Source organism: Cydia splendana, chromosome 9, assembly GCF_910591565.1.
Source record: "Cydia splendana chromosome 9, ilCydSple1.2, whole genome shotgun sequence".
Taxonomy (NCBI): Eukaryota; Metazoa; Arthropoda; class Insecta; order Lepidoptera; family Tortricidae; genus Cydia; species Cydia splendana.
Genome location: NC_085968.1, coordinates 10,619,140 through 10,635,420, shown reverse-complemented (window position 1 = coordinate 10,635,420; position 16,281 = coordinate 10,619,140). Strand labels below are relative to the sequence as shown.

The following is a 16,281-nucleotide window of genomic DNA, read 5'->3' as shown; positions in this document are numbered from 1 at the left end:
AAAATGATCTTGACGCGACTTTATTGTTAAGAGAATAAGGGCGTGTCAAGGTAATTTTGAACACCTCGGCCGCTTAGCAACTTCTGCTGCTGACTGTACCTATTGCAGTTAGGTATAATTATGAATAAAATCGGAGCAGCTATAAACATTTAGAACAACGCTCATGTATCATTTATTTAAAAAGAGGGGATCTATAAAACAATTATTATTGGATTGAAAAGTATAGGACATAATGTAGGTACCTATGTTATGTACCTACCTAATAGTTATATAATTACCCACACCTTAAAATTTAATATTGAATATCATTTGGGTAGGTAAGTATATACTGTCTTGATATATCAAGCTCAATCGAAGGAGTAAAAGTAGTTATGACGATACTATACCCATGCCCAACTACTTTTACTTATGTCACTTTACATTCGTACTCGTATGGCAGGCATGGTTTCTGTTATGATTATGATAATATTCGTAATCGCATTACACGACATTAGGGTCTTTCGAACCTTTTCTTACTCATGCGTTATTATATCTTTGTCTCTTTCTAATGCCATGTGCATCGCCGATTGGCGAGCGTAGATTAGCCTTGGAAGTAGTTTTAGAGCCGTTGTCGTTTTTATAGTTTCTCAAAGTGTAGCTTTCTTGTTAGCTTGTTAGTAATATAGGCTGCATTGCAAACACATATTTAAATACATGCTATTTATTACATACATATATTATAAAAAAAAGAATTATTTCGCAACAACTATTATTATGTACAAGGTTTCTACCAATTTCGTACTTTCCCGCAATCTCCGCAAATTTATGAAGCAGTGTGTTCAATTCCTATTCGCTACTCATCATCCAATAGCACGCTTCCATCTGTCTGGCGTAGTATAATGTCATTTTCGGCGTTATTGAGTTTGCCTCTCTATCGCACTTATGCAAAAACACAAATTCCAAAAGTAGTCTCTCTCTTTTTGAGGCACCGTCACTGGGAGGTACAGACACTATATCATATTGCCATCTCGTTTAGCTTCAAGGAATTCGAATTGGCGTGGTTGAATCGGTTGTCCGTGTCGTGTCAATCCGGTTGATATTACAAAACAGAGGTTCGACGACTTTTCATTTTATTCGTGGCCAGTCTTTTGCCAGTGCGGGTGATATAGTGAATCAAAATGAAGTCTATAGTATTAGCGTTTGTCAGTTTTCTGGCAATTTATTCTGTAAATTGTGAGGTGTATTATGAAGAAACGTTCCCCAATGGTAAGTGAATCTATTTTATATAAAAATTCGATAATTTGGTAGGGACGCGCCGGTGCCGCGTGTGCTTACGTCTATCGATTGTCTGCGGATTCCGTCGCCGGTTATTTTAGGTGAATAGGTGTTAATTCGCTGTGTTTTCTCGTTGCAGACAAGTGGGAGTCAGAATGGATATATAGTGAACACCCTGGCAAGGAATTCGGCAAGTTTAAGTTAACTGCTGGAAAGTTCTACAATGACGCGGAGGCCGACAAAGGTAAGCATTTTTTAATTGGTTGAATCGCTTGAATCTCAGGAACGGTTCTTTTTTATTCATTAAACCAATCTAATTGTGTTTTCTTAACTAAGCTGGTTTAGATAATGTATGATTTCCTCCCACTTTCATACTTTTCCAATTAAAGTGCCCGCCCATGTACTTAGATGCCAACTTGGCTACATACTTAAACTTCCTTCATGCTCTAACAGGTCTGCAAACGTCAGAAGATGCCCGTTTCTACGCCTTGTCCAAGAAGTTCAAGCCATTCTCGAACAAGGACAAGCCCCTGGTGGTTCAGTTCTCGGTCAAGCATGAACAGGACATTGACTGCGGAGGCGGTTACCTGAAGGTGTTCGACTGCAAGCTGGATCAGAAGGACATGCATGGCGAGAGCCCCTATGAGATTATGTTTGGGCCTGACATCTGCGGTCCCGGTACCAAGAAGGTATGTGTTACTAGCTCAAATTTTCTAATTAGATGATGTTAAACAAGAACGATCAATTAACAAAGAAATGTTACTAAATTCATGTGTTACTAAATCAATGTTTGTTTTAAAGACACCATATCTTCTTTATCTTAATAGGTGATTCCAGGTTTTACACTGTTTCTACTTTTAGTAAGTCCTTTGCTTTCTAGAACTAGATGGTACCTAAATACAAATACTCACTCACCCTTTTTCTGATAAACTGTTTAGCTAATTGAGTGCTTACAGAATTTTCTTATAAGAACATATGTAGTACATTTCTGATAGGCAGTCAGTTAAAGTTTATTAAAACTTTTTTTTTATATTTTCAACTAAGTATTTAAAAAAAACCCAGCAAGTGCGAGTCAGACTCGCGCACGAAGGGTTCCGTACCATAATGCAAAAAACGGAAAAAACGGTCACCCATCCAAGTACTGACCCCGCCCGACGTTGCTTAACTTCAGTCAAAAATCACGTTTGTTGTATGGGAGCTCCACTTAAATCTTTAATTTATTCTGTTATTAGTATTTGTTGTTATAGCGGCAACAGAAATACATCATCTGTGAAAATTTCAACTGTCTAGCTATCACTGTTCGTGAGATACAGCCTGGTGACAGACAGACGGACGGACAGCGGAGTCTTAGTAATAGGGTTCCGTATTACCCTTTGGGTACGGAACCCTAAAAATTTGCCTATGTACGTCCCACTGCTAGGCACAGGCCTCCTCTCAAGCACGAGAGGGTTTTGGGCTATAGTCCCCACGCTGGCCCAATGCGGGTTGGGGACTTCACATGCAACCTTGAATTTCTTTGCGGATGTATGCAGGTTTCCTCACAACTAAGTATATCGATCTTTTTTTAAATATTTTCAACTAAATATATCAATCCTTTTGCTGCTACAAAAATGTTACAAAATTACCAATGTGCTAATATCAATACGTTATTATTTTATGATTTAACTTAATTGCCCTCAGTTTTGTATAATAATAGGGTATTTATACTAGTGACCTTCAAATACCATGCATGTCATTATACATAGATTTTTGATCATGAATTCATGATCATTAGCATTTGTTCAAATATGAATGAGCAAACGATTCTCTTTGACATATATTAATGTATTTTTAAAACTAAATAACTCTCATTAGTACCTAGCTATCACAATTAAAAGTAACTTAAACTAGAGTATGATAACATAAAAAGTGAAAGTGTAAATGATTTAAAAAAAAACTTGAGGTTTTAATTTTATTTATTGCCTAATAAATAATTGAAAGTAATTAATACATTGAATATTAGTTAATTGATACCATTGATAAGCAATAGGACATTACGGAAATATTAAAATTGATTTAAATATCATATCATTACAGACCTATCATCAGTAATGATTTTTTGATAAAATTAGGTTTAATTTGATTCTTTAAAGTTAATGATATTGCTCATGATACTTAATACCTCGTAAGGGGCTATTCCTAAATTACGTCATTTCAAATAAGGGGGGGGGGGGGGGGGTCTGGACATCGGATGACGGTAGCATGAAGTAGGAGGAAATGGGGTCATTTGAAGCATGATTTTTGGATGATTATAGGGCGGGGGGGGGGGGGGTCAAAAATCGATGACGTAATTTATGGACAGCCCCTAAGTCCCCGTGTACTTGTACAAGTACAAATTAAATTCGGGTTTTGAACTCGTATAGAAATAAAAGAAAGTTTCACATTCATAAGCGCCAAAATTGCCCTGGGTCTTACGAGGCTAAAGTATGAGACACATCTTTGTCTCTTAACTCATAACACTAACTATCCCATATATTTACGCGCAACGCAATTTCACTTTAAAAAAGCAGTTTGTATAATCGCGTAAGACAATTGCATTGTTCCTTGCGGCATCAATGCACAGGAAATTGCAACACGTCGGTTCGGTCCTAATTGTTCTCGTTAATCGAGCGAAACAACCTTATCACTAAATACTTTCCTAATATCTCATATTTACGATAAATGCGTGACGACGTGACAACATTTCAATTTTCAATTCAATTTTTATTTTTTGGTTCGTTAATTGATAGTATTTGATAGCAGTTTTGAATGATTCACGGTTAGTTTCACTAGACTTATATCGACCGGGATATGAACCGTGATTACCTTTTGTATTGTTTTCGATCTCCCGATATTTGTACATGCATCTTGTTAACGGGTAATATCGGGAGCTCGAAAACAATACAAAAGGTAATCACGGTTCATATCCCGGTTGATATAAGTCTAGTATTTGATAGGTTGAATTTGACAATGAATAGTTTAGGTGAGACTTATTGACACTAAACTATTGTTTTATATAACTACATACCTACTATAGAAAAAAAGGTTCAAGGATTATTGAACAATAGTTTTACTAGTAGTTTGATGTAGTTTTAAAGATTGTAGTTTGTGGAAATTCAAACCGAAATTGTTGCATGTTCGATTACAGTGTTAAATTTGATTCTAAATAAGTTAACACAACGCTTTAAGGGCTGATTTTGTATACCATTTAACACTTATTTAGGACCTTCGCGTGACTGTGTACGGTATTATCAATTTATCACAATCGCTAGTACTAGTAGTAGATATATGTTGTATTTATCTTCGAAGTCCGATATAGTTTTATGGTTTGCACCGTTGTAGTAAATCGCTGATAAGCGAAACATTTTTCCTAAATATGACAATAAAATGTATCGCAACTGGAAACAGTTACACTGTATTGCTTAAAAAAAACGTAAAGCGATCAAAATATTTCCATTATTTTTTTATAGAATGTGTCATTATCATTAACCATATAGGTACATGCGAGATGACTTTTTCAATCAACAAGATAGGCATGTTAACTTTAACACTTATGACAGTATCGCAGTTCGTTGACCCGCGTCGCCTGCTAACGGTACGCGACGTGAGCTAACCAAGTGGCCAAATACGTTTCATAGATTTCATCGACGCTTGATTCACACAGGTGAATGGCCAAAACAGCATCTTGTGAATTGGATTTTCTTTGTGAGAACACATGCCAAAAAACTTTTAATTTAGTTACAAATTGTGACCTAGTTTGGCAAAAACGAAGTCGAAGACGGTTTTAGAATCAGCATAATTAATATTAAATGCCTGCATTCAACAATTTTGCTGATATTACCTACTTAAGAGGGGTGATATTGATACGCAACAATAAATAGAAAAAACTTGATAAGTGTTTTTGCAATAGCAATAGGAAATTACCATATTCGTGACCGGTCTATCAATATGAATAATTTCACGGATGGCGTGTCATAGGTGCTGAATATTAAATGTTACCAAATTCTTGTCCCCTTATGCAGTACATATATTATTCGGACACATGAAAAACACAGGAATTAATAGCGGCTACATTCACTAATTGAATTATTGAATTAATAAATCTTATAAGAAATTCCGATGAAGCTACGATTTACGTGATACAACTTTACAAATCGAAAATAGTTATCCGATTCTCTAGCGCTCGAATGCGCAAGAGCGATAAAGAGAGTGAGAGAGATAACTATATTCGATCCGTTCTGGTGTCATTGGCGAAATTCAATGCCCATATATTTTATTAATGTTGCCAGTAATGCCAGTATGAAACACGTAAATAATATACCTTGTCGCTTTGTGAAGAGTCTACTAGCAATTAAAGTCCGAAATATACTTTCCCAAGCAAATATTGCCTTCATACAATAACCCCCTATTTCAGGTGCACGTGATCTTCAGCTACAAGGGCAAGAACCACCTCATCAAGAAGGACATCCGCTGCAAGGACGACGTGTACACCCACCTGTACACGCTGATCGTGAAGCCAGACAACACGTACGAGGTGCTCATCGACAATGAGAAGGTCGAGTCTGGGGACTTAGAGGCTGACTGGGACTTCCTGCCGCCTAAGAAGATCAAGGTATGGTATTTTCGATCAGACTCTATCGTAGAGTCCCCATTGCAATAATGAGTCATACATTTAAAAGACCAAGAGTCAAGCACAAAGCCTTTCGCGAACATCGGAAAATAAATGTTATACGCCTTTCTATCGTTATTTTTTCACATTCGAGAGATAGAGAGGCGAATAGTCGAATAAACGAAGTAGATCGCGATAGGTTATACAGTTGCAGATTGTCTCCAATACACTGTTGATGATATAGTTTGTAACTTCATGTGAATACACCCTAGTGATAAATAAAAAAACCGATCATAAATAGAGACAACAAGTGGTATCTAGACTCAGACCTCAATATCTTCGTCCTATAAAATAAACAATTGAATTTACGTGTTGGCGTGAATTTTTTTACAAAACATAAACGTCTGTAATTATTTGAAATGATAAGCCTTGATTTTAATGTTGCTGGTGGCACTCATGAGCAATAACAAGGTTATATTGTCTTAACAAAACGCTTAGAGCCCATATTTGGTACTTCACCACACAGTTGGTTAATTAACAACCTACATTGTCATCCCAGGATCCCGAAGCCAAGAAGCCCGAAGACTGGGACGACCGCGCCACCATCCCCGACCCCGAGGACAAGAAGCCTGAAGACTGGGAGAAGCCCGAGCACATCCCTGACCCGGACGCGGCCAAGCCCGACGACTGGGACGACGAGATGGACGGCGAGTGGGAGCCCCCCATGATCGACAACCCCGAGTACAAGGGCGTCTGGGCACCCAAGCAGGTAGGGTGTAATTATTGGACTGTCGTTTACTAAGCAGGGTTACACATAAGTTTGAAGCCCAAAACCAGAGAAGCCTCAGCATTCTGGACGCGACCTACCCCGACTTAAATTATATATTAGGCCGCGGACTCGACGCACGCGGCGAGCGGGGCGGCGGGCGGGGCGGCGGGCGGAGACTACCGCTGCCGCCGCTGTCGTCCAAAACTGTTTTGGACAGGTTCATTCAAGTGTATACACTGATAGTGCCGCGGGAACCACCGCTCCGTGAACCAGCGCTCCGCGAACCATCCGCGCGTGCGTCCAGTCGGCGTCATTGTGGCATTAGGCGTGATATTTAGCTTTTATGTCCAAAAGTCTAACACAACAAAAGCCATTTGCTGCACTGTAATAAACTATAAACGTTATCCACATCAATGAGTGTTGTGGTAGACTATAAAAATAATTAAAACGCAATCCGAGTATAAGAGTCCTTTGCTAATTTGATTCTGAATCTTCCACAGATCGACAACCCCGCCTACAAGGGCCCCTGGATCCACCCCGAGATCGACAACCCTGAGTACACCCCCGACCCCAAACTGTACAAGCGCGACGAGCTCTGCACCATCGGCCTCGACCTCTGGCAGGTCAAGAGCGGCACCATCTTCGACAACATTCTGTTCACGGACGACGTGGAACTAGCCAAGCAGCGTGGGGAGGCGATCAAGAAGACGCAAGAGGGAGAGAAGAAGATGAAGACTGAGCAGGACGAGGCGGAGAGAGAGAAGGAGAAGGCTGAGAGGCCCGACGATGAGGAGGATGATGAGGACTTGGATGATGAGGCCGGTGAAGCGGCGCCTGTGGTAAGTGGCTCTTCATTTTTCATACACTTAACACATTCAATACCACTAAGTGCTACGGGTTACGCTCGTAGCGCGTAGCCACGGTTTCGTCGTATGTAGCGCGTAGTCGCTACGAACAGTGTACCCGACAGTCGGGTTCTTGGTGTTGAATGTGTTAAAGGCCAAAGCACTCGGGCTGTGTGCGCTAAAATGTTTGATCCGCGCACGCACACGTCAAACAAGCGGTGTGCCGTCTCTCATAAGGATCTGTATATTACAACGTGCACGTCCACGCACACGCGCCTGGTGTGCACAGCCCTTAAGACTAGACTAATCTGTAGACCACAATCCGCCTCAAGTGCGAGGGGGATTATAATGTAGTTCCAATTACAACATAATCACTGAGACTTCTAAAAGTGGGACAAGTTGTCTAAAGTCGCAAACCTCTTATCTATATTCGATGGCCAACGAAAAATAAGCTGAATAAATAGTACACCATAGTACGGCGTAAACGATTTTTTATCTTCAGAGACTTGTTTGATATATGCTCATATGTATCTACATGATATGATATTCAATTAAAATTGATGATTGTGGTAGCTTAAGGCTGCGAACCAGATATCTAATTCTGAGTTGAGTCATATCATAGACTTGATACTTTCTCTTTTAAATATGTAGGTAGGTGACTGATAATCTTTTTATTTCATCACGACAATACTCAGTCATGCAAATGTTGTTTCGAAATTTGATTGACGTGTAAATAATACGTAGTCGGACGTCTCGTCCTGAGTAATTGTTTATATTTGAAATACTTATATTTCTTTATCTTTAATTCGCATTAAAATAAAACACAAAGGATATCGTCCGATTTGCCGTCTGAAGCTGAACAAATGTTAACAAAGGATGTTGGCCTGTAGCCAATTTTGACACATAAATAAGTATATTGTGAAGATTTAACAAAGATGAATCGTGCTACGCAACTGGTGGACATAATACTATAACATTATTAAATTGCACAACGGGACTTAATCGCGTATTTAAGTTTTAAGATTTACCTCCGACGTTTCGAGGACGGCGTTGTCACCGTGGTCTCGGAGAAGACTGGCGAAAAGTTGACATCAACATCTTCTAGCCGCGCGAGTTTTTCGAACTACCCGCACTTGGTCTTGTTTATCAGTTTGAACGTTTTGCGTACTAGGGATGTTACTCTATCGACAAACAATCAAACCCCAAATCAAACACAATCAAATCAAATCAAATCAGGGGTCTCCAAACCCCGGCCCGCGGGCCACCCGCGACACGTTCCAATCCGGCCCGCCGACACCCAAAGCGTCCGGCCCGCGGGAGCCAGGCTCCAGGGGTTCTGCCCTAACAGCAGCACCAGATACAGCATTTTTGATTATTTTAACCTTTTGAACGCCAAACGGAGCATCCATTTGCCGTGCCACTGACGCCACGGGGGTAAAATTTAATTTTGTGAATAAATAATGCCAAAAGTGGGGTGTTCAGTAGATTTTCATCAAAAAACGATCGCCGTCAAATGCCGTCTTTGGCGTCGTTGTCACGATTTTGCGTTGACGTCAATTGCCGTCTGTGGCGTTCAAAAGGTTAAGAGTTTAAGTTGGGTTTATTTCCCACAATTTACTAACGTAATTTTATTTTGTTTGTTCACAGGAGGAGCACGATGAGCTCTAAGCGTAGTGAATAGTGTAAAGACATTAGTACCGCCGGGTACACCCGTGAGTGAAACGTTCCAGCACGTGGGGCCCGCGCCCCGGTGCGCGCAGTGTGCGCGGGCCCTAACGTTCCTTAGCAACCTATGTTAATGTGTGAAACTATCTGGACGTCACAAGTATCTATTTATTGTCTGCAACTTGTGTACATAAGTCACGCTCATTTTAAAGCACTGCAGACTTATCTGAGACGGTTAGGCTGTCTGGAATAGTGTCGTCTCAGTAAGTTCGCAGCGTCGTCTTATTTACGACACTGTGTGTCGTCTGTGAGTGGTTTTACAACGGCGGCAGCCTAATTTTGTAAGTGTAAAGCCTATGTTGTAAAATAATCTCGAGTGATGTATGAGTTTTGTTATGTTGTGAAATGAGTCTGATTAAAAAAATAATATAAATTGATTTTGTGTTTACTCACTTAAACCCTCTAGTCCCAGGCATAGGCAACGTCAAACACCTACGGAGTCCCAGGGGTTTTTCACTTCTCATGTATTTATTTGGTTATAGTATGTATTTAATTGGTTACTGCAAATACCACTTACAATTCTGTTTAATGGGACCGGCAGATTTATCTCTATGTCATTCAGGCTATCCAATAGATAGGGGCCTAGGACCCTTCTCTGATGGAAACGGCGTGTTGTGAGCATGGCCTCTACGTTTCCAATACCTACGGCGAGTGCTCGCCGCTGTCATAATTTAACGGTCAATAGAGGTGACTGCAGGATGTCCGCTATTGGGCAAAGTTGTCGAGCACTAGGGCTTTTACCTTATAAATACTATTGCATGATTGCATTCTCAACACAGTAACGGGATGATAAATTTCAACGCTATCATTTATTGGCCATTGTTTACAGTGTTAACTGACAATGATTCAGTTTTTAAAACTAGTTGCTTGTTACAATAGGATGTCAATCTATATTAATATTAAATATGTTATATAGTAGCCAATCGAGTCAAAAGAAACAAGAATATAGCGTTAACAATATATGTATGTATTTCTAAATCCCCATAAGTACTTCATTTAACAATAGGTACTTAAATCTATGATTTTGCTTTTCGGGATAGTCTCCTTATAATAGTGAAACCAGTGAATCTGCAAAAGAAAATCACAAAAATAATAGGACCTAAGAAGTATATTAAGATACACTGCTTAGAAATACACTGAAAATATTGACCATACAAAATAATTCAGCCCGCAGTGTAAAACAACACATAAGTTTTGAGACACGAGTTTTTTAAAGTAACTGTCAACGCTTAACCTTTTGGACGCCAATGACCGATATATCCGCACCGCAGGTTCAACGCCAAACACCGATTAATCGGTCACAGACCATAGAGCAACATAGACCTACGCGCATATGCATAAAGTTCAATTTCAGTTTTAACACTTCGGTGACGTGGCGTCTGAGTGACAGTGACAGCTTTTGTGTTTGACACGGCGTGGAAAAGGTTAATGGCAGTTGCTATAAAAACCTAGTATCTCGTACCGTCATGTCATTTTAAGTATGTCTCGTAATGTTTGCAGTACATTGCTGCTCGGTAAATTTTCAAAAATTAATTACGGGCTCATAATTAAACGTAGGTAACTTAAAAAAAAACTTCTTAATTAATGATTAATGATTAAACGGATTGTATATCTGGTTACATTACAATAAACAACATAGCTTTAATACTTACTAAAATCCTTTTTGAGTTCTGGAACAAAGTAATAAAAATTGGTAAATCGTATCGTGTGCTGTTGTAAGTTACCTAAATACATACGTACAAAGAATGCCCATCCTGTACCCGAAAGTTACGGACACAGGAGCCTAATTTCTGGTTGTTACTTCGCCGAAGGGTCTTTACAATTAAACCTAGGCATGTGCTTTTTGGTACATTGCGGCATTTGATTGATCGATCTAATTCGAATGCACCTCGGTAATCAGCAATGTATCGCAAATCCATTATCGATGACGCCTATGGAGCCCAGAAATCTGGCCCCAATGATTATCAAAATATCTTGGGCATTTGTATCACCAATGGTCTGAACTTTCGGGTCCAAAAAGACAAGTTTGAACACTAAATATGTGTACGATACCACAATAAAACAAATCGTTTAAAAGCCTTTTGTTGACGGGAAGGTACTTACGGTCTATTGCTTTCTTAGGTATCTTCCCCAGTTTCTCCTTTTCTTTATCTTTGTCTGCTGGTGGTGGTGTAACGTCATCATCATCATCATCCTTGGGTCTCTTGCGCCGGGGCAACCGGAATAAGTCGAAGAAACAAGGGTCTGGCGCAGCGGCTGCTGTCACTGCAATTTTAATTTTTTGACCGATTTTTTATTGAGTCAAGGATGAGGTAAATGTGCCGATGAACATATGTGAAATGTTCGGTTTGTAATCTAAATCTAATGAAACTGTGTAGGTAATAACCTAATAATATAACTATGTATGTCACTTGTTTGCTTGGTAATAAATAAAATCGAAGGCAACATATCGACGCGGTCCATTTTACGTACAAAACTTGCAACAAATGGCATGCGATTTTATACAACTGCGGGTTGTATAAAATCGCATGCCATTTGTTGCGGGTATCTTTCTCTTTTGCGGGTATCTTTCTCTTTTACTCTAATTAAAACGTAAATTAGTGACAGAGAAAAATGCACGCAATTGATGAACTTCGATTTTCGCGGTTATAGCCCGGACCAACGAATTCAATCGATTGATCAAATGCCCCAACGTATCGCAAATCGCATGCGAATATCGGCAAAGTTTGTAGAGGCCTCGGTAAATAATTCGGTTTAAGCTATACCTATTCTATTTAATTAAGTAAAACTGACCTTCATTTTCAACGACGTAGGATAATATCTGAAATAATTAAAGTTAATATAAATATGAACCCATATTGGATCAGCGTGGGGAATTATAGCCCAAGCCATATAGCGCATAAGATGAAACCCAGCAGTGGGTCGTATCTAAGCTGCCCTTATTATTATTAATTATTATATGTAACTAAATTATCAACACTTTAGGTTTCTATGTTACTTGCTTTAGTCGCTTCTTCGACAGCGGTAGGACTGTTGGCTTAATGTACAAATAACCAATAAATATATTTACCACAATGGATATTGCCAGGACGAACACTAACGAATGTCTTCTCATACTGGCCTGTTGTTTTGTCTGACAGTTTAACATGACAATGCCGAGGAATTTATATAGCAATATTTGGACACGGTCGTACCTACAACGTGGAATATCATTATATCACACAAAAGACTTAATTAGTGGAATTATTTTATTTTTTTACGGACATAGTCACGTGTATATTCTACAAGTCTATCTGACGATATAGCTCTACTTGACCATACACTGGAGAATAATAAAAACCGGGCAAGTGCGAGTCGAACTCGCGCACGAAGGGTTCCGTACCATAATGCAAAAAAAAGGCAAAAAAAAAACGGTCACCCATCCAAGTACTGACCCCGCCCAATGTTGCTTAACTTCGGTCAAAAATCACGTTTGTTGTATGGGAGCCCCACTTAAATCTTTATTTTATTCTGTTTTTAGTATTTGTTGCTATAGCGGCAACAGAAATACATCATCTGTGAAAATTTCAACTGTCTAGCTATCATGGTTCGTGAGATACATACACACCTGGTGACAGAAGGACGGACGGACAGCGGAGTCTTAGTAATAGGGTCCCGTTTTACCCTTTGGGTACGGAACCCTAAAAACTGTTAACGTTTATACTTGCGTGCCTGACTGACTTCATAGCAGGGCTGTCAGACTGCTTAGTGCTTGAAATTCTGACCATGTAGTCGTATAAGTTTCATAACCCATTCTACAAAAAATCTCTTATGTGGGAATTATTGTTTAAGTTGTATAAAAGATTTAAAAAAAATGTTATTTCCCAAAAACGGGAACTGATATCAAGTTGTTACTTCGCAAACGGGTATTCAATATGATATAGAATTCACCCATGTAGAAAATTTTGAGTGTGCATTTAATGTAACTTAAACGTTACAGTGAAACCTGGTTAATTGGCACCTCAATAATTGCAACCAAAAGTCCGGTCCCGGTTCCCTGAGACCAAAAGGCCTCTATAATTGAAATTTTGGAACCTCTATCATTGCAATTTAGATTTTAGTGCATTTCGTAATTTTGGCTCTGTAATTGCATGACCACATCGCAACTAAGACCTCTATAATTGACACTGTGCTAAAAAATCCGTTATTTATTGCTCTTCTTTTTACCTCTATTATTGAAACGAGTCTTACTTATTACCTCTGTAATTGAAATAATGTAGTTGTAGACAGCAGAAACAATATTTTAATAGCAATTTTTTTATTTATATCTTCATTCAGAATTCAATTTATGCATGTAGTAGGTGAAATAGTTTTGATTAAATCAAAAACAAAGTATGCTTTTTACATTCTAATAAAAATTTCTTCTACAATTCAAGGGAATTTTTTAAACCCAAATGATAAGAAAATAAAGTAGGTATTAATGTAGTGCAAAAGTGCAAGTATAGACAGAAGCAATATATATGTCGCAGTCGGATCGTATAATCCGCCGTATTACATTACGGCTAGCCGTTTTCAAAAACAGGGGCGTTTTGAAATGCGGCGGTTCAACGATTAGCCGGATTGAATGCGGCTGAATGAGAATCCGCCGGAATGTATTCGGCGCCATACGTTCTTCAACACGGCTAGCCGTAATGTAATACAGCGAGTCATTAGCCGCCGCTTTGACAGTTTTTAGTTCTCATTTTTAACACTCGCTGGGGTGTCCATTAAATCTGGAGTTCGTCGGACTGCTTCTTTTAAAAAAACATTTCCTTCGCAACTTAACTAGACGGAGCCCCGCTTCGCAGGGCTCCTATTTCTGAGCGGTTTGACCTTCGGGCATCTACCTGATGAACCTAACCTACCTACCTATTGATTTAGTGAGACGTCAAAGCTATGCCTTAGTTCATTTTAGGTTCCATCAACTCTCATTAGTCCTTACCTACACCTGGCGGGTGCTTTCTCTGCATGAGTCCCATAATGATGCGGGTAAGGGCAGCATCCGCCCAGTATACGTCTATCTCTTATTATATTTCATTAAACTGTCAGAAGGGCCTCTACGTGTTGGCTTCGGCTCTCCAATGCGCGCCTTACCTTACCTCCCAAATGTCCGGAACACAATAGTTCCGTGATGGTCCCCTGTTAATCCAATACACTGTAACACACACAGACATACACAGATACAGTAAATTGGATTTACACGGTACAATGGGAAAATACATGTTATAATAATGTGCCTAAAGTACTACAGGGAGAAAAAAAATACAACCACAAATAATATTCATAAAATTTGAATTAACAAATTATATTATTAATACATTTTACATTCTAGTTAATCTCTGGGCTTCACATTCGTCCTTTATCGCGAAAATAAATCCTTCATCATGTCTCCTGTAAAAGAAAAAAAAAGTTTTTCACATTACTAATACCTACATATGTTGTTTTGAAAAAGTGTTTTTGCTTTAAAAGGTGTTAATATTGACTATTGATACAATTCACACATGTGATAATTAAAACTATGTGCGTATGTTTGCTGTGTCGTTGCATTACATACGTACCCAATAAGTACATATATTATACAATTGAAAGTAATAATATTTATCTTGGAAAAATAATGATAGATACAGTAACTATTTTTCTTAAAAAATTTCCATTTTATTCGAACGATAAAGAAGCAAAGTATTTTACCTCCGAGTCCAAGGGGTCTAAATTGGCCAGCCAAAAAAAGGCCTTGAGGTTTTCAATTTAGAATTGAATTTTAATTGTCATTCTTTACGAGATTTTGCGTCCATGGAGTTAAAAAGAATAGATCATATCTTGATGTTAGCGCTAGTTGAGTTGATTAATTCGCAACTTTCCTGTAGACATCGCAAATTTAAGAGAATTTATTTTTTTACATTTTTTAGTAGGTACTTAAGACGCAAATAAGAGAAACGTCGTTAAGTTTTATTCAGAAGTGACCTTTTTCTAAAATGAGTTTGCCCTTAATAAAAGATGAACTCAAAGATAATTTTATAATGCTTACGATAAAAAATGAAACTTGAAACAAACTCACCAATGTCCTTCATGACGTCTGAAACAATAAGATAATATATTAGGAACTATAAAATTTAGATAAAATTTGCAAGTAAGTAATTCCGTGCTGTGCTGAGGTGAATTATTATTATAGGTAGGTATATATTTTAATTAATTGCTAAATAAGATCCTAAGTAGGTACCTTTTTTATCCTTAGCCAACTTCTTGCTTTTTTTCTTCAGTTTATCATCGTCCTTCTTATCTTTCTTCTTATCTTTATCATCATCCTTGTGCTTATGTTTCTTAGGCTTGCCTTCGTGATGGCAGTCATGGCGCTCGCATGGCGCAGCTGTTACTGGAATTAATTAAATAAATAAATATTTGGTGAGAAATGTCCTAGGTACCTACCGGTGGTGGGAAATGTGATATGATACAATATGTATTTATCTATTTAGGCATGTATTTAAAAAGATAAGTAAATATTATCTATACGTAGAAAACGTCAATAATTCAGGAACTATCAAATCAACTTAACGGACCTTGAAGAGGTCACTCATTCTCATTTCTAAAAAAATAAAGAGAACATTTAGAGAGTTTAAGCTTTTTTTTGCTGAATGTTTACAACATAAAACAAGATATTTTTCAGGTCATAAAATATTTAAGAGCGAATTTCTCTTTATCTAGATACCGTAACGACGAGCCAACTGTGAAGAAACTTTTTCAACTCGTCTACTTTAAAGTAGGTACCTCTAACTACTTAATCTTTAACTTGGGGCTTCGTAGACCACTCTTTTTAATGGTGTATCCTCATTGACACTTCTAAGTATTTACTTAAATGAAATATTGAATGTACAATGATTAGAGAACTAAATTATGCATCACGCAGTAATCACAGTATAGAACAAACGAGATAACTCGCGGTTAACTCTTAGAAAATGTAATGTGTATCCCAACAAAAACATGAATGTGAAATGAGAGCATATGTGTCGTTGTTGACTCGCCGACAAAAGAATTGAGATCTATATGGG

General features: G+C 38.4%; 1 protein-coding gene across 1 annotated transcript; it reads left to right on the top strand.

Moving 5' to 3' along the window:
• Positions 1–1,085: 1,085 nt before the first annotated feature.
• LOC134793503 (calreticulin) lies at positions 1,086–9,593 on the top strand. Its single transcript, XM_063765081.1, has 7 exons — positions 1,086–1,245; positions 1,394–1,498; positions 1,708–1,943; positions 5,687–5,884; positions 6,441–6,650; positions 7,151–7,489; positions 9,143–9,593. The coding sequence occupies exons 1-7, from the start codon at positions 1,158–1,160 to the stop codon at positions 9,161–9,163; spliced, it is 1,197 nt and encodes a 398-aa protein (XP_063621151.1). The 5' UTR covers positions 1,086–1,157; the 3' UTR covers positions 9,164–9,593.
• The last annotated feature ends 6,688 nt before the right edge of the window (positions 9,594–16,281 follow it).

What these genes read in the sequence shown, in the direction of transcription:
- LOC134793503 (XM_063765081.1), top strand. Translation starts at nt 1,158, where the DNA reads ATGAAGTCTATAGTATTAGCGTTTGTCAGTTTTCTGGCAATTTATTCT. An exon ending in TGCCGCCTAAGAAGATCAAG is followed by an intron (nt 5,885 to 6,440) that starts GTATGGTATTTT and finishes TTGTCATCCCAG; the next exon opens with GATCCCGAAGCCAAGAAGCC. An exon ending in CCGGTGAAGCGGCGCCTGTG is followed by an intron (nt 7,490 to 9,142) that starts GTAAGTGGCTCT and finishes GTTTGTTCACAG; the next exon opens with GAGGAGCACGATGAGCTCTA.